Source organism: Dryobates pubescens, chromosome 36 (genome assembly GCF_014839835.1).
Source record: "Dryobates pubescens isolate bDryPub1 chromosome 36, bDryPub1.pri, whole genome shotgun sequence".
NCBI lineage: Eukaryota > Metazoa > Chordata > Aves > Piciformes > Picidae > Dryobates > Dryobates pubescens.
The window spans coordinates 1,657,911-1,678,187 of record NC_071647.1 but is presented as its reverse complement, the minus strand read 5'-3'; the positions used below and the strand labels follow the sequence as shown (position 1 = coordinate 1,678,187).

General features: G+C 63.0%; 1 protein-coding gene across 1 annotated transcript in view; it reads right to left on the bottom strand.

The window, feature by feature from the left end:
* Nucleotides 1-17,799, bottom strand: part of NPEPPS (aminopeptidase puromycin sensitive) — a 49,037-nt gene extending 31,238 nt beyond the window's left edge. The window contains exons 1-2 of the mRNA XM_054176795.1: nucleotides 17,617-17,799; nucleotides 3,429-3,513 (exon numbers count right to left, since the gene is read on the bottom strand). Coding sequence (XP_054032770.1) covers nucleotides 3,429-3,513; nucleotides 17,617-17,739 — 208 coding nt within the window. The 5' untranslated portion in view covers nucleotides 17,740-17,799. The remainder of the gene's footprint in view (nucleotides 1-3,428; nucleotides 3,514-17,616) is intronic.
* Nucleotides 17,800-20,277: the final 2,478 nt, after the last annotated feature.

Below are 20,277 nucleotides of genomic sequence, written 5' to 3'. Positions count from 1 at the left end.
CTGTCACCCAGCTGAGCAAAGGACACAGGCAGCAGAGCAAAGCTTTGCCTCCAAAGGCTGAGCAGCAGCTTCTGGGAACCCCAGAAGTGATTTCTCATGGTGCCTGCCAGGACCCCAAGCACACAGACTGGAGGCTCTGGAGCAGCTTTGCTCCATTACAGCATAGCTGGCACACAGCAGCTCCACCACACACAGCCCCTGCACTGCTCTGGGGATGGAGCAGAGGACTTGGCTGCTCTGCAGCACCATGGAATCAACCCCTCCTGCTTTGCTCTTCACCTTCCCTCCCCTCTGCCTTCCCCAGAGGTGTTGGGCTTTTTCCCATCCCCCCCTCTCTTCACTCTGAAACTTCAGGAGATCCTCCCTCAGCCTCCTGGGAGGCAATCAGCTGCTTTCCCTGCAGCTCTGCATTAAAATCCCACAGAGCAAGGGCAGACTGAGGGTGGAGATCAGGAAGGCATTCTGCAGAGGGGAAGTGTGGAGGCACTGGCACAGGCTGCCCAGGGGAGGTTGTGGATGCCCCTTCCCTGGAGGTGTGCCAAGGCCAGGCTGGATGAGGCCCTGGCTGAGCTTTGAGGTCTCTGCCAACCCCAAACTCACTCTGTGAACCTCCCAGCACCTTCTTTAACCTCTTCCTTTGGTGCCTCAGATGTGGAAGTGGCTTCACAGCCTGGGGGCTTGGCTCAGCTCTTTGGGCACCACACAGGAGAGCCTTGGAGCAAAACTTCTCCTCCTAACCCTTTGGATGAGGCCCTGAGCAGCCTGGGCTGGGGGGAGGGGTCCCTGCCCATGGTGGGGGGGAGTGGAGCTGGATGATCTTGAAGGTCTCTTCCAACCCATCCTGTGAACCAAGTCCTGCCCACCTGGACTGTGTGACCTGCCCTAGGTGAGCCTGCTCCCACCTTCTGAGCTCCTCTCCAGCCCCATCCTCTCCTGTCTCACACTCAGAGGCAGAGCTGAAGCAAAGCCTTCCCCCCTCTGAGGGGCAGAACTCAGGGAGGTCACAACTCAGCACTGGAGCCTTGCAAAGAGACCACCAAGGTCCCACTCCTTTCCCAGCAGGCTGCAGAGGGAGCTGGGCTGAAGCTCACCTGAGGAGCTAACCCCAGCTGCTCTGGTTGCTATTTCAGGGGGGCTGGGGCTGTGTTTCATGGCTCCTGCTTTTTGAGAGCAGTTATACAATTACCAGCCCAAAGCTGGGCACAATAGGAGCATTAGGAAGGCTGACTTGATCTGTATCAACAGGTGCCAGCAAATCCTCTGCCAACTTGCATGCAGCTTTCCTTCCCAAGCCATTACACTAGCTGGCAGCTCACCAAGCTGAAAGGGAGGCCTTTAACCCCTCAAAGCCTGAGGAGAGCTGGAGCCAGCATCCAACAAGCTGTTGGTGACACCACAGGTTGAGAGCTGAGTGCCTGTGCCCAGGTCTGGGGCTGTGTGCAGGGCTCCAAGCTCAAGGCTCTCTGAGGAAGCAGAAGCCATCTGAAGCCACAGAAACTGATCTCCAGGGTGCTCCAGGTCCTCTAAACCCAAGCACAGGGTCCTGTGAGGAGCAGCTGAGGGAGCTGGAGGTGTTCAGCATGGAGAACAGGAGGCTGAGGAGAGGCCTCACTGCTCTCTTCAGCTCTGGGAAGAGGTTGGTCTCTGCTCCCCGGCATCCAACAAGAGGAAATGGCCTCAAGCTGCAGCTGGGAAGGCTTAGGCTGGACAGGAGGAACAATTTTTACCCCTGAAAGTGTTGCCAAGGCCTGGAAGAGGCTGCTCAGGGCAGTGGTGGAGTCCCAAAGCCTGGAGGGCTTTAGCAGTTGTGTGGATGTGGTGCTGAGGGCCATGGACTTGGCAGTGCTGGGTTCATGGCTGGACCTGATGCTCTTCAAGGCCTTTTCCACTCTCTCTGATTTGAGCTCTGCTATTAACACCTTGAAGGCCCAAGGGCCTCACCTCCCTCTCTCTCTTTTTTTTGTCCCCTGCTAGGAAGTGGAAACCAAAGAGAGGAGGAAACCAGCTCTGGCCACAGCAAAGCTCACCCAGCAAACCAGAAAGCCTCCAGGTGAAGGGAGCTGAAATGCAGCCTCTCTCTTTCCCTCTGCTTGGACTGGAAAGAGACTTTTCCTCCTCAGCCCCTTTTTTCCCCCTCCCCCCCTTCACTTTCACTTTCTCAATGACAAAATGAGGAATTAATGGGTGGTGTGGGCCCTGGGCACGGGGGGAGGTGGAGCAGACTCCAAACGTGCTCTGCTGTTACTACCACCCTGCTTATCAGCTCATTACTCACACCAGGAAGAGCTCCAGGAGCACTTAGCAACAGGCACCCAGCTCAGGCAGGCAGGGCTGGAGCACCAAGGGACAGCACCTAGGGAACAGGGCTCTGCTCTGTCACTACCCCAGTGGCCTGGCTCCAAGCTCTGGGGAATCCTCTTCACTGCTGCCCTCTCCTGCTGGGGTTCTGCTTCCTGCTGCTGCCTCCTGCAAGGACTCTGCTCTCCCACAGCATCTCCACAGGGAGCACTGAGAAGGGCTTGCAGCCAGGGGGTGAGGGACAAGGGCCTGAAACTGGGGCAGGGCAGACTTAGGTTGGACATCAGGAGGAAGTTCTGCACAATGAGGGTGGGCAGACACTGGAACAGGTGCCCAGGGCTGTGGTTGAGGCCTCATCCCTGCAGATGCTCCTGGTCAGATCTGATGTGGCCCTGGGCAGCCTGCTCCAGCTGGAGGGGTCCCAGCTGCCTGCAGGGGGGTTGGACAGGATGCCCTTGGAGGGTCCCTTCCAGCCCAAGCTGTGAAGGGTTAGATAATTAGTTCTTTGCTTCTAAGGACTCTGCTCTGCCCTGCTGAGGCCACAGCTGGGATATTGTGTCCAGCTCTGGGCCCCTCAGCTCCAGGAGGACCTCAGGGAACTGCTTGAGAGAGTCCAGCCCAGAGGCACAGAGCTGCTGCAGGCAGTGCAGCATCTCCCTGTGAGCACAGCTGAGGCAGCTGGAGCCTGAGGGCTGCCCTCAGTGCTGGGGATAAAGGTGTGCAGGGCTGGAGCCAGGCTCTGCTCAGGGGTGGCCAAGCACAGCCCAAGGGGCACTGGGGGCAGCTGGAGCAGAGGAGGAGCCACAGGAAAGGGAAAACCTTGTCCCTGGGAGGGTGCTGAGCCCTGGAGCAGGCTGCCCAGAGAGGTTGTGGAGTCTCCTGCTCTGGAGACACTCAGACACCACTTGGATGAGCTCCTGGGTGCCCTGCCCTGGGTGCCCCTGCCCTGGCAGGGGTCTGGACTCAACGACCTTCCAAGGTCCCTTCCAACCCTCCCCCTCTGCGATTGTGTGAAGCCAGCATGGAATCCTGCCCTCCCAAAGGTTAGCTGCTGGCAGCAGCAGCTCCCAGCAGGGCTGCAGGGGGCTGGGAGAGCAGCAGGGCAGCAGGCAGAGGAGCTGGGCCCCTACCTTCGTCGCCCTGGGGCGCGTAGGAGGCGGTGATGATGTCGATGTCGGCGCAGTTCATCACGATCTGGTTGGTTGCCTGCTTCACCTGCAAGGGAAAGTCTGGCATCAGCAGGAGCAGATCAGAGCCCCAGCATGGCTCAGGGGCCAAGGGACCTCAGGGATCATCTACTCCAACTCCCCACCGTGCCCAGGGACAGCTCTCTCAGCCAGGCTCAGCTGCTCAGGGCCTCATCCAGCCTGGCCCTGAGCACCCCCAGGCAGGAGGCAGCCACAGCCTCCCTGGGCAGCCTGGGCCAGAGGCTCAGCAGCCTCACACTGAGCAGCTTCTGCCTCAGCTCCATTAACCCTGCTCTGCCTCAGCTCCAAACCCCTGGGGCTGTCCCCAGCTCCCCTCAGCCAAAGTCTCTCTGCAGCCTCCCTGCAGGATGCCTTCAGCAGCTCTGAGCTCCCCCTGGAGCCTTCTCCCCTGCAGGCTGCAGAGCCCCAGCTCCCTCAGCCTGAGCTCCCAGCAGAGCTGCTCCAGCCCTGGGAGCATCTCTGTGGCCTCCTCTGGACTCTGGAAATCATAGAATCAGTAAGGTTGGAAAAGACCTCAGAGCTCAGCAAGTCCAAGCTGGCACCCAGCACCTCCTGACAACTCAGCCATGGCTCCAAGTGCCTCATCCAAGCCCCTCCTGAACACCTCCAGGGATGGGGACTCCACCACCTCCCTGGGCAGCACATCCCAGTGGCCAATCTCTCTTGCTGGGAAGAACTTTCTCCTCACCTCCAGCCTAAACCTCCCCTGGCACAGCTTGAGACTGTGTCCTCTTGTTCTGCTGTTGCTTGCCTGGGAGAAGAAACCAACCCCTACCTGGCTCCAACCTCCCTGCAGGGAGTTGGAGAGAGCAAGAAGGTCTCCCCTGAGCCTCCTCTTCTGCAGGCTAAGCAACCCCAGCTCCCTCAGCCTCTCCTCCCAGGGCTGTGCTCCAGACCCCTCCCCAGCTTTGTTGCCCTTCTCTGGACACCTTCAAGTCTCTCAATGTCCTTCTTAAAGCTCTCTTCCAACCTGGTTAATTCCATTCTATTCCATTCCATCCTATCCTATCCTACCCTACCCTGTGATGCTCCCTACTCCCCCAGGCTCCCCTGGGGGGATGCCTTTCCCCTCCTCTCCTTAACCTCCAGCAGCAAGCACACAACTTAGCCTGGCAAGAGGCGAAGAGAAGCCAAAGCTCCTGCCGTGCCTGCTCTCCTTTGTTGCAGAACATGAGGCTTTGAATCCTGCTGGAGCCAGCCAGGCCCTACTTAACACCCTAAATTATTTAGCAGGGGCTGAAGTGCCTGCTGAGGGCTGCCCTGGCAGCTGACAATGGGGCCCTTGTACGTGCCTGGGCAGCCAGGCCCCACCACACCACATCAAGCCTGGGAGCTCCCTTCCAGAGATGACCTCCAGGAGCCTGCAGCAGGGCAAAGGGAAAAGCCACCCCACACAGCACCACCCCCACCCAACCTGGGAGGCCAAACTGCCCTCTTGGAGGCCCTTGCAAGCTGCCAGCCTGCCTCCCAAAGCTTGCAAGGGATTCTGCCTTGCCTCCTGCCTTTCCTGAGAGCCTTTCCCCTCCTCCTCCTCCTCCTCCCCTGCCAGCTCTTGGCTCCACAGCACTTTGCCTCAGCTCACAAGTGGCCAGCTCCCAGCCTCAGCAAGAGGCTCCCAAGCCTGTGCCAGCTTTCTCTTTGGAGGGGCCAGAGCCTGAATAGGGAGGAATGCAAATTAAACATCAATTAATTACCAAAGGGCTAAAATATTTGGGAGGTATTCAGAAGCTTCAGGGTTGAAAACCACTCAAAAGGAAAAGCACAGCCCCCAAAATCATCTGGCTGGAGGCAGTGGTTGCCCTGCTAGGGCCAGGAGACACTTCCCAGCAGCAGGCAACAGCAGTGGAGGGAAGTCAAGGAGCAAGAATTCCTCTGCCAAGCAAGCCAGAGGTTCAAGTGAGCCCAGAGGAGCTGCTCCCTGCTCCTGGAAACCTCCTTCAAGCATAAAGGGCTTCAGCCCCTTCCTTGCTCTGTCACCATTTCAACCCCCAAGCCATACCCAGGGCAGGGCTTAGGGTGGAAGGGACCTCAGGAGATCATCCACCCCAACCTCCCTGCCCTGCCCTGGGACCTGCTGCACCCAGCCTGAGCACAGCCAAACCCAGAGGGGCTTCTCCAGGCTGGGAACCAAGAGCTCCTGCAGCAGAGCTCCCTGCACCTGCACAGCCAGCACCTGAAGAGTCTGTGGCCAGCTCCACAGCCCCCAGCACAAGGACAGGAAGGTGCTGGAGAGGGTCCAGAGGAGGCCATGCAGACGATCAGAGGGCTGCAGAGCCTCCCCTGTGGGCACAGGCTGGGGGAGGGCTGGGGCTGTTCAGCCTGGAGAAGAGAAGGCTCTGGGGGAGACCTCAGAGCAGCCTCCCAGCGCCTGAAGGGGCTCCAGGAGGGCTGGGGAGGGACCTGGGCCAAGGGATTAGAACTGGAGCAGGAGAGACTGAGAGTGAAGATTAGGAGGAAGATCTTTCCTCTGAGGGTGGGGAGACACTGGAGCAGGCTGCCCAGGGAAGTTATGGACACCTCAGGGATAAGTTGGATGAGGCCTTGAGCACCCTGGGCTGGGGGGGGGAGGGGTCCCTGCCCGTGGTAGGGGGGCTGGGACTGCCTCATCTTGAAGGTCCCTTCCAGCCCAACCCATTCTGTGACACCCAGCAGCCAAGAGCCTGGGAGCCAACACCTTCAGGAGAGGTAAGGCTGAAGGGTCACAGCAGAAGCAGGCTCTGGCCACCCTGCCCCCAGGGGGCTGGGATCTGTGTGAGAAGCAGCCAGGCTCAAGCCAGGCTGGCTGCAGGGAGGCTTCCTTAGTCACTGTGTACATAAAGCCCAGGCCCAGGTCTAGCCAGTGATAAGAGAGGCTTAAGAAATCCCCTGTGTGACTGCAGAGGCACAGCCACAGCAGCAGAACAGCCCAGCCAGGCTGAGCAGCTGCCAGCCACAGGGCTAAGAGAGGATAATCCAAGGAAAGCCAAACCTCCCCCCCCCCAGAGGGCAGGTCACACAGAGACAAACCAGGCTCTGAAGCCTCCTTCTAACCTCAGGCCCCAAACAGAGGTCCACAGAAAGGGTTGGGCTGGAAGGGACCTCCCAGATCATCCAGGAAGGGCAGGGACACCTCCCACTAGCCCAGGCTGCTCAAGGCATCATCCAGCCTGGCCTTGAGCACCCACAGCCTCCCTGGGCAGCCTGACCTCAGAGCTCTTCTCCCCCAAGCTCCCCACCGTGGGCAGGGACAGCTCTCAGCCAGCCCAGGCTGCCCAAAGCCTCACCCAGCCTGGCCTGGAGCCTCCCTGGGCAGCCTGGGCCAGAGGCTCAGCAGCCTCACACTCAACAGCTTCCTCCTCAGCTCCACTCCAACCCTGCTCTGCCTCAGAGCTCCAAACCATTCCCCCTTGGCCTGGCTCCAGACCCCCTCAGCAGCAGTCTCTCTGCAGCCTCCCTGCAGGATCCCTTCAGGTCCTGGCAGGCAGCTCTGAGGTCCCAACAGAATCAACCAGGTTGGAAGAGACCTCCAAGGCCATCAAGTCCCCCTGGAGCCTTCTCCTCTGCAGGCTGAACACCCCCAGGCTCCCTCAGCCTCTCCTCAACTCTCCCTCCAAGCCCACAGCTGAAATGAAGGCTGAGGAGCACCAAGCCCTCTCCTGCAGCCAGGAAGGAACTCTCTGGAGCCCTTCAGAGCAGGAGCTCATTAAACCTCTCTCACTCTGCTTCCAGAGCCCTGCTCTGAAGGCAGTGGCAGAGCAAGAAGGGAAGGGCTCAGCACTTCACCTCCCAAACCCAGGCAACCAAAATGCCCTCAAGCTCTGTTCCAGGAGGGCTCCTGTTAAGAATCCAAAGCTTCAGTGAGGAAAAGGAAACAAAACCCAACCAAACTCCCTGAAAAAGGAGAGGTCTATTAACCTGCATCTCCAGCAAGTGCTGGCAGCCCAGCAGCAGACTGAGCACAGCCACCACTGCTTGGCTGACTCCAGCAGCAGCCACACACCAGTGCCAAACTCACACAGGCTCAGGGAAGGCCTCAGGTTGGGAGGCAGCTTCAAGCTCAGCCAGTTCCAACCCCCCTGCCATGCCCAGGGACACCTCCCCCCCCAGCCCAGCTTGCTCCAAGCCTCATCCAGCCTGGCCCTGAGCACCTCCAGGCAGGAGGCAGCCACAGCCTCCCCTGGGCAGCCTGGGCCAGGCTCTCCCCAGCCTCACTGCCAAGAGCTTCTTCCTCATCCCCAGCTCAGTCTCCTCAAAGCCTTCTTCCCTCGTCCTGTCCCTCCCAGCCCTTGTCCAGAGTCCCTCCCCAGCTCTCCTGGAGCCCTTCAGGCCCTGGCAGGCTGCTCTGAGCTCTCCCTGGAGCCTTCTCCAGGCTGAGCAGCCCCAACCCTCCCAGCCTGGCCCCACAGGGGAGGGTCTCCAGCCCTGTGAATCGCTTCAAGACAGAGTTCAGTGCAACCACTGCATGGAGAGCTGAGAGAGGACCTTCTGTGGCTGGAGCTGGTGGCACTGAGCCCTGAGGTCCTGCCCTTGAAGCACCAGACCTGAAGGCTCTGCACAGCACCTTTAATACCCAACCTCAGCTCCAATTCCACCAACAGAGGAGGAACTGTACTGCTGGAAGTGCAAGCTGCAACACTTGTGAAGGACAGGGACGTGCTGGAGAGGGCACAGCAAAGGGCTGCAGAGATGCTGAGGGGCCTGGGACAGCTCTGGGAGGAGGAGAGGCTCAGAGCTGAGTGTGGAGAAGAGCAGCCTGGGGGGCACCTGATCAATGCTGATCAATACCTCAAGGGTGGGTGGCAGGAGGCTGGGGCCAGGCTGTTGGCAGCGGTGCCCAGTGCCAGCCCAAGGGGCAGTGGGCACAAAGGGGCACAGGAGAAGCTCCACCTGAACATGAGGAGGAACTTCTTGAGCTGAAGGCTGCTGGAGGCCTGGAGCAGGCTGCCCAGGGAGGTGCTGGAGCCTCCAGCTCTGGAGAGAGCTTCCAAACCCCCCTGGATGTGCTCCTGAGTGACCTTCCCTGGGTGGCTCTGCCTGGGCAGGGGGCTTGGGCTGGGTGCTCTGCAGAGGGTCCCTCCCAGGCTGGGGCTGTGTGGCAGTGGGTAACAGCAGTGTGCACTCCCCCCAGGCAGAGGCAGCCAGCACAAACACTACACCCACCAGGCTGCTCTCTCTCTTTCTCCCCCCAGGTTTCCACCTCGGGAAGCGGTGTGCAGCAAGGTCTGAGACTCCCCAGCCCTTTGCCTGGCAGCTCCTGCAGGATTAACCTACACAAGGCAGCAGGTGCAGGTTCAACAGTGCTCAACAGAACAGAGAACCCTGCAGAGAGAGTCAGGAGCCTGCAGGAGGTGCTGGGATGAGGCCTGCAGCAAGCTGGGGCAGCAGGAGGTGTCCCCTGCTCACGGCAGGGGAGGTTGGAGCTGGCTGAGCTTGAAGGTCCCTTCCAACCCAACCCACCCTGAGAGTCCCTTTGGAGGAGGCTGGAAACGAACAGCACCAGAGAATGGGTGGGAAGGGAGCAGCCAGCCCCCAGCCCCAGCTTGCTCCAGGCCTCATCCAGCCTGGCCTTGACCCCCTGCAGGCAGGAGGCAGCCGCAGCCTCCCCTGGGCAGCCTGGGCCAGGCTCTCCCCACCCTCAGAGCAAAGAACTTCCTCCTAATCTCCACTCTCGATCTCCCCTGTCCCAGCTCAAAGCCATTGTTCCTGGGCCTGGCACTCCCAGCCCTCCTCACAGGTCCCTCCCCAGCCCTCCTGCAGCTCCTTCAGGGCCTGGGAGGCTGCTCTGAGCTCTGCCTGGAGCCTGCTGCACAGCCCCAAGCCTCCCAGCCTGGCCCCACAGGGGAGGTTGCTCCCTCTCACCATCCTCATGGCCTGCTCCGGACCCACTCCCAGCAGCTCCAGGTCCTCCCTGCGCTGGGGGCACCGGAACCGGAGGCAGTGCTGCAGGTGGGGGCTGAGGATCCCCCTCCGGACCAAGGTGCTCTGCAACCATCAGCTGCCCCACTGCCACCATCAGCTGCCCCACTGCCACCATCAGCTGCCCCACTGCCACCATCAGCTGCCCCACTGCCACCATCAGCTGCCCCACTGCCACCATCAGCCGCCCCACTGCCACCATCAGCCGCCCCACTGCCACCATCAGCCGCCCCACTGCCACCATCAGCCGCCCCACTGCCACCATCAGCCGCCCCACTGCCACCATCAGCCGCCCCACTGCCACCATCAACCTCCCCACTGCCACCATCAGCTGCCCCACTGCCACCATCAGCTGCCCCACTGCCACCATCAGCTGCCCCACTGCCACCATCAGCTGCCCCACTGCCACCATCAACTGCCCCGCTGCCACCATCAGCTGCCCCACTGCCAAGCACCTCACTGCCACCATCAGCTGCCCCACTGCCACCATCAGCTGCCCCACTGCCACCATCAGCTGCCCCACTGCCACCATCAGCTGCCCCACTGCCACCATCAGCTGCCCCACTGCCAAGCACCTCACTGCCACCATCACCCATCCCACTGCCACCATCAGCCGCCCCACTGCCACCATCAGCTGCCTCACTGCCACCATCAGCTGCCCCACTGCCACCATCAGCTGCCTCACTGCCACCATCAGCTGCCTCACTGCCACCATCAACTGCCCCGCTGCCACCATCAGCTGCCCCACTGCCAAGCACCTCACTGCCACCATCAGCTGCCCCACTGCCACCATCAGCTGCCCCACTGCCACCATCAGCTGCCCCACTGCCACCATCAGCTGCCCCACTGCCAAGCACCTCACTGCCACCATCACCCATCCCACTGCCACCATCAGCCGCCCCACTGCCACCATCAGCTGCCTCACTGCCACCATCAGCTGCCCCACTGCCAAGCACCTCACTGCCACCATCACCCATCCCACTGCCACCATCAGCTGCCTCACTGCCACCATCAGCTGCCCCACTGCCAAGCACCTCACTGCCACCATCACCCATCCCACTGCCACCATCAGCCGCCCCACTGCCACCATCAGCTGCCTCACTGCCACCATCAGCTGCCCCACTGCCAAGCACCTCACTGCCACCATCACCCATCCCACTGCCACCATCAACTGCCTCACTGCCACTGCCAAGCACCTCACTGCCACCATCACCCACCCCACTGCCGCCTCACCGCCGCCTCCAGCCCCCTCACTGCCCCCTCAGCCACCTCACTGCCACTTCCAGGGCAAGAAATGCACCAGCACCAAGGCCTCCCCAAAGGAGGTGGTTCCTGCCCACACCAGGAAGCCAGGGAAGTCCCCATGTGCCCTCCTGGAGCACCCTGCAGGGCCCAGCTGATGGTCTGCAGCCAGGGCAACAGCTCAGAAGCTTCAAACAAAGCTTGGAGTGGCGGAGCCAGACTTTTGTTTCTGTTGCTACTTAGTCATCTTTGCCCTTGCAGCCTGAAGCTGAGCACCAGAAGGGTTGCACATCCCCTCTTTGTTCCCAGCCTTGCTCCAGGGCCCTCCCAAGAGCCAAAGAGCAGAATGGAAGAGCAACAACAACCACAAGAAGAAAAAGTTGACCTAGCCACTGAGTAATGCAAAGGCAGGGAGCTGATAAGCAGAGGTGGGGAGGCAGGGGCAGGATGATAACATCTGCAGCTGGGAGATGACAAAAGGAGATGAAGGATTTGCACACAGAGCAATGCCTGCCTTGGGCTCACTCAGAAACACAACCACAGGCTGGGCTGGGGGGAAGGAAGCCTCTGAAGGTCATCCAAGTCCAAAGCCCTGCAGTCAGCAGGGGCAGCCCCAACCAGAGCAGGTTGCTCAGAGTCCCAAACCTGCCCTGGGCTGGTGCCAGGCAGGGGGCAGCTCCTACCTCTCTGGGCAGCCTGGGCCAGGCTCTCCCCAGCCTCAGGGGCAAACATTTCTCCCTTCTCCCCACTCTCAATCTCCCTCTTGGAGTTCCAAGCCATCCTCCCTTGGCCTGGCCCAGCAGCCCCTGCTCAAATCTCTGTCCCCAGCTCTCTGCTCAGCCCTTGGAGCACTGCAAGGCCACCAGAAGGTCTCCCTGGAGCCTTCTCTTCCCCAGGCTGCCCAAGCCCAACTCTCCCAGCCTGGCCTCCCAGCCCTGCTGTGGCCTCCTCTGGCCCTGCTCCCCCAGGTCCCTGCCTGTGCTGAGGGCTCCAGAGCTGCCCCAGCCCTGCAGGGGAGGTCTCAGCAGAGCACAGCAGAGGGGCAGAATCTCCTCCTTTGAGCTGCTGCCCACTCAACTTCAGCTGCAACCCAGGCCAGGGCTGGCTCTTGGCTGCAGGTGCAGAGCCCAAACAGCAACCAAACCAGCAGCTGAAAGTGCTGAGAGGTGACCCCAGTGACAGAGTGACCACAGAGCCCTGGGCAGGCAGAGCTCCAGCTCAGCTCCAGACCAAGCAGCAGCATCTGAGTCTCCACAAACAGGGTTTGTCCTGGGTGTGTTAAGGGCTCCCTGGGAAATGGTTCTTAGGATCTGGAAGGGTTTCAGCTGTGATGAGAGAGCCCAGAGGAGGCCACAAAGATGAGTCAAGGGCTGGGGCAGCTCTGCTGGGAGCTCAGGCTGAGGGAGCTGGGGCTGTGCAGCCTGCAGGGGAGAAGGCTCCAGGGGGGACCTCAGAGCTGCCTGCCAGGACCTGAAGGGATCCTGCAGGAAGGCTGCAGAGAGACTTCTGAGGAGGTCTGGAGCCAGGCCCAGGGGGAAGGGTTTGGAGCTGAGGCAGAGCAGGGTTAGAGTGGAGCTGAGGGAGAAGTTGCTCAGTGTGAGGCTGCTGAGGCTCTGGCCCAGGCTGCCCAGGGAGGCTGTGGCTGCCTCCTGCCTGGAGGTGTTCAAGGCCTGGCTGGCTGAGGCCTTGAGCAGCTGAGAGGTGTCCTTGGCCATGGAAAGCAGCTTGGAGAAGATGATCCCTGAGGTCCCTTCCAACCTGAGCCACTCTGGGGCCCTATTGACACAGACAAAATGTTGTGTGGAGCTCCTTTGATGTGCAGCCCTCCCCCTCCAGGGCTCTGCACCAAAGCCTGGGGCTTGCTGAATGCTTCTTCAGAGGGCTTGGTGCTCAAGCTGGAAGACCTCAACCCTGCACGAGAGGGCTGCCAGAAGCCACCCCACAGAAGTGATGAAGGTTGAATGGCTGAGAGAGAAGCAGAAGCTGCCTGATCAAGGCTCACTTCACCCCAGCTGGCTCTTAAAGGCACAAAGTCCCTCTTGGGGTGCAGGGGATGAGTTTGGGCAGCCCTGTGATGAATCATGACTCACTCTGGGGTCAGAGTTTCAGCTCACAAAGCAGAGGGGATCAGAGCATGGTTGGGGTTGGGAGGGATCTCCAAAGGTCATGCAGAGCCAGCCCCCTGCCATCACCACTGGTTTGGGGTGGGTTATGGCCTGGCCAGCTGTGCCCAGGCTGGAGGGGAGCAGAGCACCAGCTCTTGGCAGCTGGATCCTCAGGAGCACACAGCACAACCACAGACTGCTTTGGCCTGAAAGGGACCTTGGAGATCAGCCAGCTCCAACCCCCTGCCGTGGCCAGGGACACCTCCTGCCAGCCCAGGCTGCTCAAGGCTCCATCCAGCCTGGCTCTCCACACCTGGGGCCTCCACAGCTTCTCGAAGCAGCCTGCTCCAGTGGCTCAGCACCCTTGTGGTGAAGAGTTCAGCTGGTTCCCTACCCAGACAGCTGCAGAGCTCCAAGGCTGAGTCTTAGCATCCAACCACTTTCCCCCTCAAGGACTTCACAGCAGATGGCAAAGCTCTCAGGGGCCGCAAACAGCACAGCCCTGGTGAGCTCCACCCCACCAGGAGCTCCTCTCCACCCCACCAGGAGCTCCTCTCCAATGTGCTGTGAGGCAGAAATGGCCAACAGGTCCTGGACCCAACCCCAGCTGGGTGCACACCAAGGGGACCCCAACCCCAGCTGGGTGCACACCAAGGGGACCCCAACCCCAGCTGGGTGCACACCAAGGGGACCCCAACCCCAGCTCAGTACCACACCACCAGTAAATGCCACCACAGCCTTAGGGAAACCATTCCCCTGCCCTGGCAGTGTCCTCTCCAGCTACTCCAAGCTGGTTGCTCTCCTTCCCAGCTAAGGTGCACAACAGTTACCCTTCTGCTTCGCTGGAAGGAGCCTTTGGCCACCAGTAGCCACAGCAAGCTGGAGCCCAGCATGTGAGCACTCACTGCCCCCCACCCCCACCTCACCCCCACCTTCCTGCCCCTCTCCTGGCACCCAGCTGGGATGTGGCCTCCTGAGCCTGCAGCCTGTGGCTGCCAGGAGGTGTTGGAAGCACAGATAGGTGCTCCAGATAGGTTTTAGCAGCCTCACCCTGGAGTTTTTGCCTCCTCCTTTCCCACTCTCCCTACCGTGGGAACAGCTCAGCAGGGTGGGAACAAAGGTTTTATGTCTTTACAGCCCTGAACCTGCTGGCTCACTGCTCCTCCCTCCCTGAGCTCATGCCCCTGCCTGGTAGGAAAGTCCAGGGCTGTGCACTGTCAGGCTGCTCCAGGAACCCATTGAGCAATCCCCTGAGCAGCAACCAACCCACCCAAACACCCCCCCACCAGCAGGCCCCCCCAAAACCCCCTGCAGGGGCAACCCCACCCCCTCCCCCAGCCCTGGGGGCTCCTGGATGCCACACTCCAAGCTTCTCCCAGGGCTGCTGCTCAGCCTCTCTCCTCAGCAGCAACCCATGGCTTAAAAAGCCACTGCTCCCCTCCCCTCCCCCCCCCAGCCTCCTCACTCCCTCTCCCCCCCTGAGGGTTATTTTTAACCTGGATGATTTCAGTGATCCCATTTGCAGCACAGCCCCACAGCTGGAGCAGGGCCTGAGGAGGAGCAGCAGCAGCTTGGGGGTGAGGGGAGGGGAGCAGGCAGCTTGGATTAGGATGGTTTGGGACTGCCTCAGGGCAGCATTTTCATCCCCCCCCCCCAAATTCCCAATCTTTATTAGGTTCTTTCCCTGGATGAAAAGGGGAAAATAACCAAATCTGGCTTGAGGAATTCCTCCCCCCCCCCCAAATCCCTTCCTTTCACCCAGCAAGTGCTGGATCAGAGGCATCCCTCCCCCCCCCCCAGAGCCAAGCAGCAGAACTTGAGCTACACAGCACAGCCCCACGAGGTGAGGCTTGGCTTTTCCCCCCCCCCCCCCCGGGCTTTTTTCAGTGCCTTCCACATGACACCAACTCACTCATCTCTGGTGGCCTTCCTCCAGGTCCCCCCCAGAGTCACAAGGCCTCAGCATCAGCCTCCCTCCCACCCCTCCACAGCCTTTCTGCCCTCCCCAGCTGGCCACAGAGCAGGCACCAGGCACCTGCCCCCCCCCCAGGGCAGGTTGGTGCCCCTGGGGCATAGAATCACTCAGGGTTGGAAGGGACCACAAGGATCAGCCAGTTCCAACCCCCCCTGCCACGGGCAGGGACAGCTCACACTGCAGCAGGCTGGCCAGAGCCTCACCCAGCCTGCTCCAGGGCCTCAACCACCTCCCTGGACAACCCATGCCAGGGCTCCACCACTCTCAGGGGGAAGAACTTCCTCCCCACCTCCAGCTTCCCTCCATCCCCCCACCTCCAGCTTCCCTCCATCCCCCCTGGTCCCATCACTACCTGACAGCCTGAGCAGTCCCTCCCCAGCCTTCCTGCAGCCCCCTTCAGAGCCTGGAAGGCCACAAGGAGGTCACCTCGGAGCCTTCCCTTCCCCAGGCTGCACAGCCCCAACTCCCTCACTCTGTCCCCCACAGGAGATGCTGCTGAAACCAAAGGCTTCAACCAACCCTTTCAAGCCCCCCCCAGCAAAGCTGGAACTCCCAGTCCAGGGCTTAAAAAACCAACCCACCCCAATGGAAACCCTCTCCCAGGGCAGCTCCAAGCCCTCTCCCCAGCAGCTCCAAACCCTCTCCCAGGCAGCTCCGAGCCCTCTCCCAGGGAGCTCCGAACCCTCTCCCAGGGAGCTCCGAACCCTCTCCCCGGCAGCTCCGAGCCCTCTCCCAGGGAGCTCCGAACCCTCTCCCAGGGAGCTCCGAACCCTCTCCCCGGCAGCTCCGAACCCTCTCCCCGGCAGCTCCGAACCCTCTCCCCGGCAGCTCCGAACCCTCTCCCCGGCAGCTCCGAACCCTCTCCCAGGGAGCTCCGAACCCTCTCCCAGGCAGCTCCGAACCCTCTCCCAGGCAGCTCCGAACCCTCTCCCCGGCAGCTCCGAACCCTCTCCCCGGCAGCTCCGAACCCTCTCCCCGGCAGCTCCGAGCCCTCTCCCCGGCAGCTCCGAACCCTCTCCCCGGCAGCTCCGAACCCTCTCCCAGGGCAGCTCCGAACCCTCTCCCAGGCAGCTCTGAGCCCTCTCCCCGGGGCAGCTCTGAACCCTCTCCCCAGGCAGCTCCCAGGCAGCTCCGAACCCTCTCCCAGGGCAGCTCCCAGGCAGCTCCAAGCCCTCTCCCAGGGCAGCTCCAAACCCTCTCCCCAGGCAGCTCCCAGGCAGCTCTGAACCCTCTCCCCGGGCAGCTCCGAGCCCTCTCCCTGGGGCAGCTCCTGGGCAGCTCCGAACCCTCTCCCCAGGCAGCTCCCAGGCAGCTCTGAACCCTCTCCCCAGGCAGCTCCGAACCCTCTCTCCCCCGGGCAGCTCCGAAGTCTCCCTTAAAGAGTCATCCCCCGAGGGGAAGAGTGGGGGGAGAAAAAGAGCCTGGGAAGCCTCCTCTCCTGCAATCCTCTATCTCCTTCCAATCGTTGCACAGCAAGGCAAGAGATGAAAGCAGATTGAGGGAATCTTGGCACAGCAGCCCCAGAATGACTCTGACACTTCAGGGCTTTCATCAAACATTCTGCCTTTGAAGCATGAACACTGGGGCTGGGGTGGGAAAAGCTCTCCTCTCGCTTTCTTGGTGCCTTCTTTAAGGTGGGTTTTCTTTTGCCTTTCAGACAAACCCAGCACCGGGGAGGGGGTGGGGGGGACACACACACACACACAGAGAGCACTTTGCAGCCCCCTTCCCCCCCCTGCCACCGCTCACCCAGCCCCTCTCTCGCTTGGCTGCCTCCAAGCTTTTCATCGCACCGAGGCCTAGCAGCTTCCCATTGCTCCGCCAGGGAGAGGGAGGGGAAGGGATGGGGAGGGAGGGAGGGGAGGGGGGGGGGGGATTGGGGGGGGTGATGAAGAGGATAATTTCTCCTTTAATTGTAGTTTGCCTTTCCAGCAAAATCCATCCCTGAATGGCTTGGAGAGACATGAAAGCAGCAGCCAAGTGGGAGGCTTGGAAAGAGGAAGGAGGGATGCTGCTGGGCTAAGGATTTGGGGAGGTGGGGAAGTTGGGGGGGGGGGGGGAGATACCAGCAGACAGCCCCCACGCCTGACCCACGAACAAGACTTCTGTCGGCGGCCCCCTCCCCTCCCATCCCCCCCCCCGGACAGAGGCCAACAGCGGGAAGCAGGACCCGGGTGGGGGGCTGCAGGGTGAGCTCTCTCCCCTTCCCCAAGGGCTATGGGAGCAGGGGGGCAGGGTGGGGACCGTGGGCTGCCCTCTCCCCTTCCCCGCAGCCCGGCCCCGGGGGCGGTGTGTGCGCGGCGGGGGGCGGCCGGGGGGGTGCTGGGCCCATACATTGCTATCCATAGGCTGAATGGGAAGGGAGGGAGGGAGGGAGGGAGGGAGGGAGGACCCCGCGGGGAGCAAGGAGGGGGCAAGGGGGGGCGCAGCTCCGAGCGGCCGCCCTGCACCTGCCCGGCCCCGGGCTCCGCCGCGCCGCCGGCCGAGCCCCGGAGGGGCGGAGGGGGTGGGGAAGCCCTCGGGGCCCGGCGGTGAAAGAGGGGAAGGGGAAAGAGAGGGGAAAGGGCTGGCAGGGCCCAGGCGAGGCAGGGAGAGAGGGAGGGAAGAGGGGGACGGGGACGGGCCCGGCGGGCTCAGGGGGCTCCCACGGGGCTCGGTACCGGGGGAATAGGCTCCGGGAAGGGTCGCTCCCGCGCCCGGTAGCGGCGGCTGAAGGGGCTCAGGGAAGGCTCCCCGGGAGCCCGGGGGGGACACAGGCTCAGGTGAGGGTCCCCGCGGGGCTCGGTAGCGGAGGGGAAGGGGCTCAGGGCAGGGTCCCTGCGGAGGGTAGGGGCTGAAGCAAGGCTCCCCTCGGGGGCCGGCGGCGGCAGGAGGGGCCGGGCCGGGGCCCTACCTGCACGGCGGCCTCCAGCTTGCCCTCGAAGGTGAAGTCGATGAGGTCGGGCTTGAGGCAGAGTCCATAGTTGAGGGGGGACACGTCGGCGGGCAGCCGCTCGAAGGGCCGCTTCTCCGGCATGGCGGGGGCGGCGGGCGGGGGGTGCGGGGCTGCGCCCCCCCGCGGCGGGGGGAAGGGGAGGGGAAGGGGGAGGGGGGGGGGGAGGGGAACCGGCGGAACCGGGCGGGAGGGAGGGAGGGAAGGAGGGAGGGAGGGCAGGGGGAGGGGGGAGGGGGGGGGGGGGAACCGAGGGAACGGTAGCGGAATGGTGGAGGAGTAGCGGCGGGCGGCGGCGGCTTCCTGCCGGCGACGCGGCGGCAGCGGTGGTGGCGGCGGCCCCGCACCGACACACCGAGAGGAGCGGGCGGGAGAGCGGCAGCGGTGGCGGAGGAGGGAGAGGAGGGAGGAGGAGGAGGAGGAGGTGGTGGAGGAGGGAGGGGCGGGCGCGCGGGCGGGGGCGCGCGGGCGCGCTCCCGGCAGGAGGCTGCCGGTGGACGCGGGAGGGGAGGGGGAAGGGAGAAGGGAGGGGGGGGGGAGGGAAGGAGTGCGCGTGCGCGCGGCGCCACGCGGCCGCGCACGGCCGTCGCCGGCGCGCGAGGGCGTTGCGTAAGCGGCGCGGGGCAGTGCGCGTGCGTCACGCTCCGCCCCCCCCGCCCGGGCCGCACGCCGGCGGCGGGGGCTCGCGCTGGCAGCGGGGAAAGCGGAGGGGGGAGGGGGAGCGGGGCCGCCGGGGGAAGCCTGCAGCCCCTTAAGGGGATCCTGGTCCTGGGGAGGGGGAAGGGGACTGTGCAAGCCGGGAACGAGACTCCCGGCCCCGGTAGGGTCTGGCACGGTCCCGCCCCGTTCATGGGGCTCCCGGTCTCGGGAAGATAGGGGACAGTGCAACCCGTTAACCGGGCTCCTAGTTCCGCAGGTAACTGGCATGATGTACCCCGTTAACCGGGCTCCCGGTCCCGACAGGATATGGCGCGGTGTAACCCGTTAACCGGGCTCCCGGTCCCGACAGGATCTGGCGCGGTGTACCCCGTTAACGGGGCTCCCGGCCCCGACAGCTTTTGGCACCGTGTGCCCCGTGAACGGTACTGCCGGTCCCGGGGCGGTCTGGGACACTCTGCCCCCATTAACGGGGCTGCCGGTTCCAGGAGGTTCTGGCACAGTACAGCATATTTAAGGGGGTCTCCCGGTGCGCTCGGTCCGGAGGGAGCTGGCTCGCTTTACCCCGTTAACGGGGACTTCCAGTGCACCCGGTTGCTCGGAGGAGGGGTCGGGGGGGGGGGGTTGCTCCTCGTGTGGACCGGGCTTGCCCCGGGGCTCCCGCGGGGGCGGTGTGCCCGGTGGCGTGGGGGCTCCATCCCAGTCGCCCGTGCTTGGGTCTGGCAGGGCCGTGGGACCACGGGCACGGCGTGGCAGCTGCACCCAGTCTGCTGCTGGCACCCATGGGTGCAACCGGCGCTTGGGGCCTCATCCCGCCCAGTCTTGCCCCAGCGCGGAGCTGACCTCCCCGTGACCCTTGCCGCTGGGGCTCGGTGAGGTTGCACCGGTGGCACCTCCAAGCCCCGGGCCGGCAGCTTGGCGGTGCCCAAGCAGCCACAGCGTCCCGGGTCCGAGCTGGTCCTGGCCCCTGGCAACGGCTGCAGGTCTCCCAGCGCGTTGCGTCCTGATCCTTCTCCTCCACCGAGGGTTTTGCCACCAACGCCCTGGCCCCGGCCCCCAGCAGCTGTGGGGATCCTTCCTGCTGTGCCCACCGCGGCGGCCTGGGGGCACCCTGGCTGGTTCCTCGCCCTCTCCGGCCCCACCTGAGCCCCGGCTCAGCACCGTGCCCCTCGTATCTGCAGGACACAGGTCCCTTCCTCCGTGGGTTTGGTCACTCCTGCGCTCCCCGGACCCCCGATAAGGCAGCGCTGCCCGCACGGCTCTGGCACCAAACCTCTAGCCCTCAAAAACCACGAAATTGGCTTAAAAGTTGCCCAAAAAGGGAGGGGGGTGGAGAATAAAGCCTCCCTGTGGAGCAGGGAGAAGGCAGCATCTCCTCCAGCCTGGCTCTGCCTGTCCAGACAGCTCCGTTGGGGTTGCTTTGCTCCCTGCCTTGAGCTAACAGCCTCTGTCCTCCTTCTCTTCCTCCTCTTCCTCCTCCTCCTTCTCCTCCTCCTCCTCCCCCCCGTTCTGGAACCACAGCACCAAGGTCAAGCCTGGGTGTTGCTGGGCTCCTGGTTAAGAAGAAAAGAGCAACACAGCCAAACCCCACAGCTCCCGGTAAAATTCCACCGCTCCTGGGGGGAGCCCCCGGGCACCCAGCCCTCCGTGGCCAGGCTCACGTCCTCCCCGCGAAGAGCAGCTTGGAAGGGTTGGAGCAGGGAAGAGCTCTCTCTCCCGGAGCTTTCCCGTGGCTGAGCGGGCACCTCTGCCCACCTTGGGGTGCCACAGCCCACCCCGGGGTGCTGCAGGTCACCCCAGTGTGCCACGGGCCTCCCCCCACTTGGGGTACCACAGCCCACCTTGGGGTACCTTCACCCACCCCAGGGTACTTCTGCCCATCTTAGGGTACCACTTTCCCACCCCAGGGCGGTGCAGCCCACTCTGGGCTACCAATGCCCACCCTAGGGTACCCCTGCCCACCCT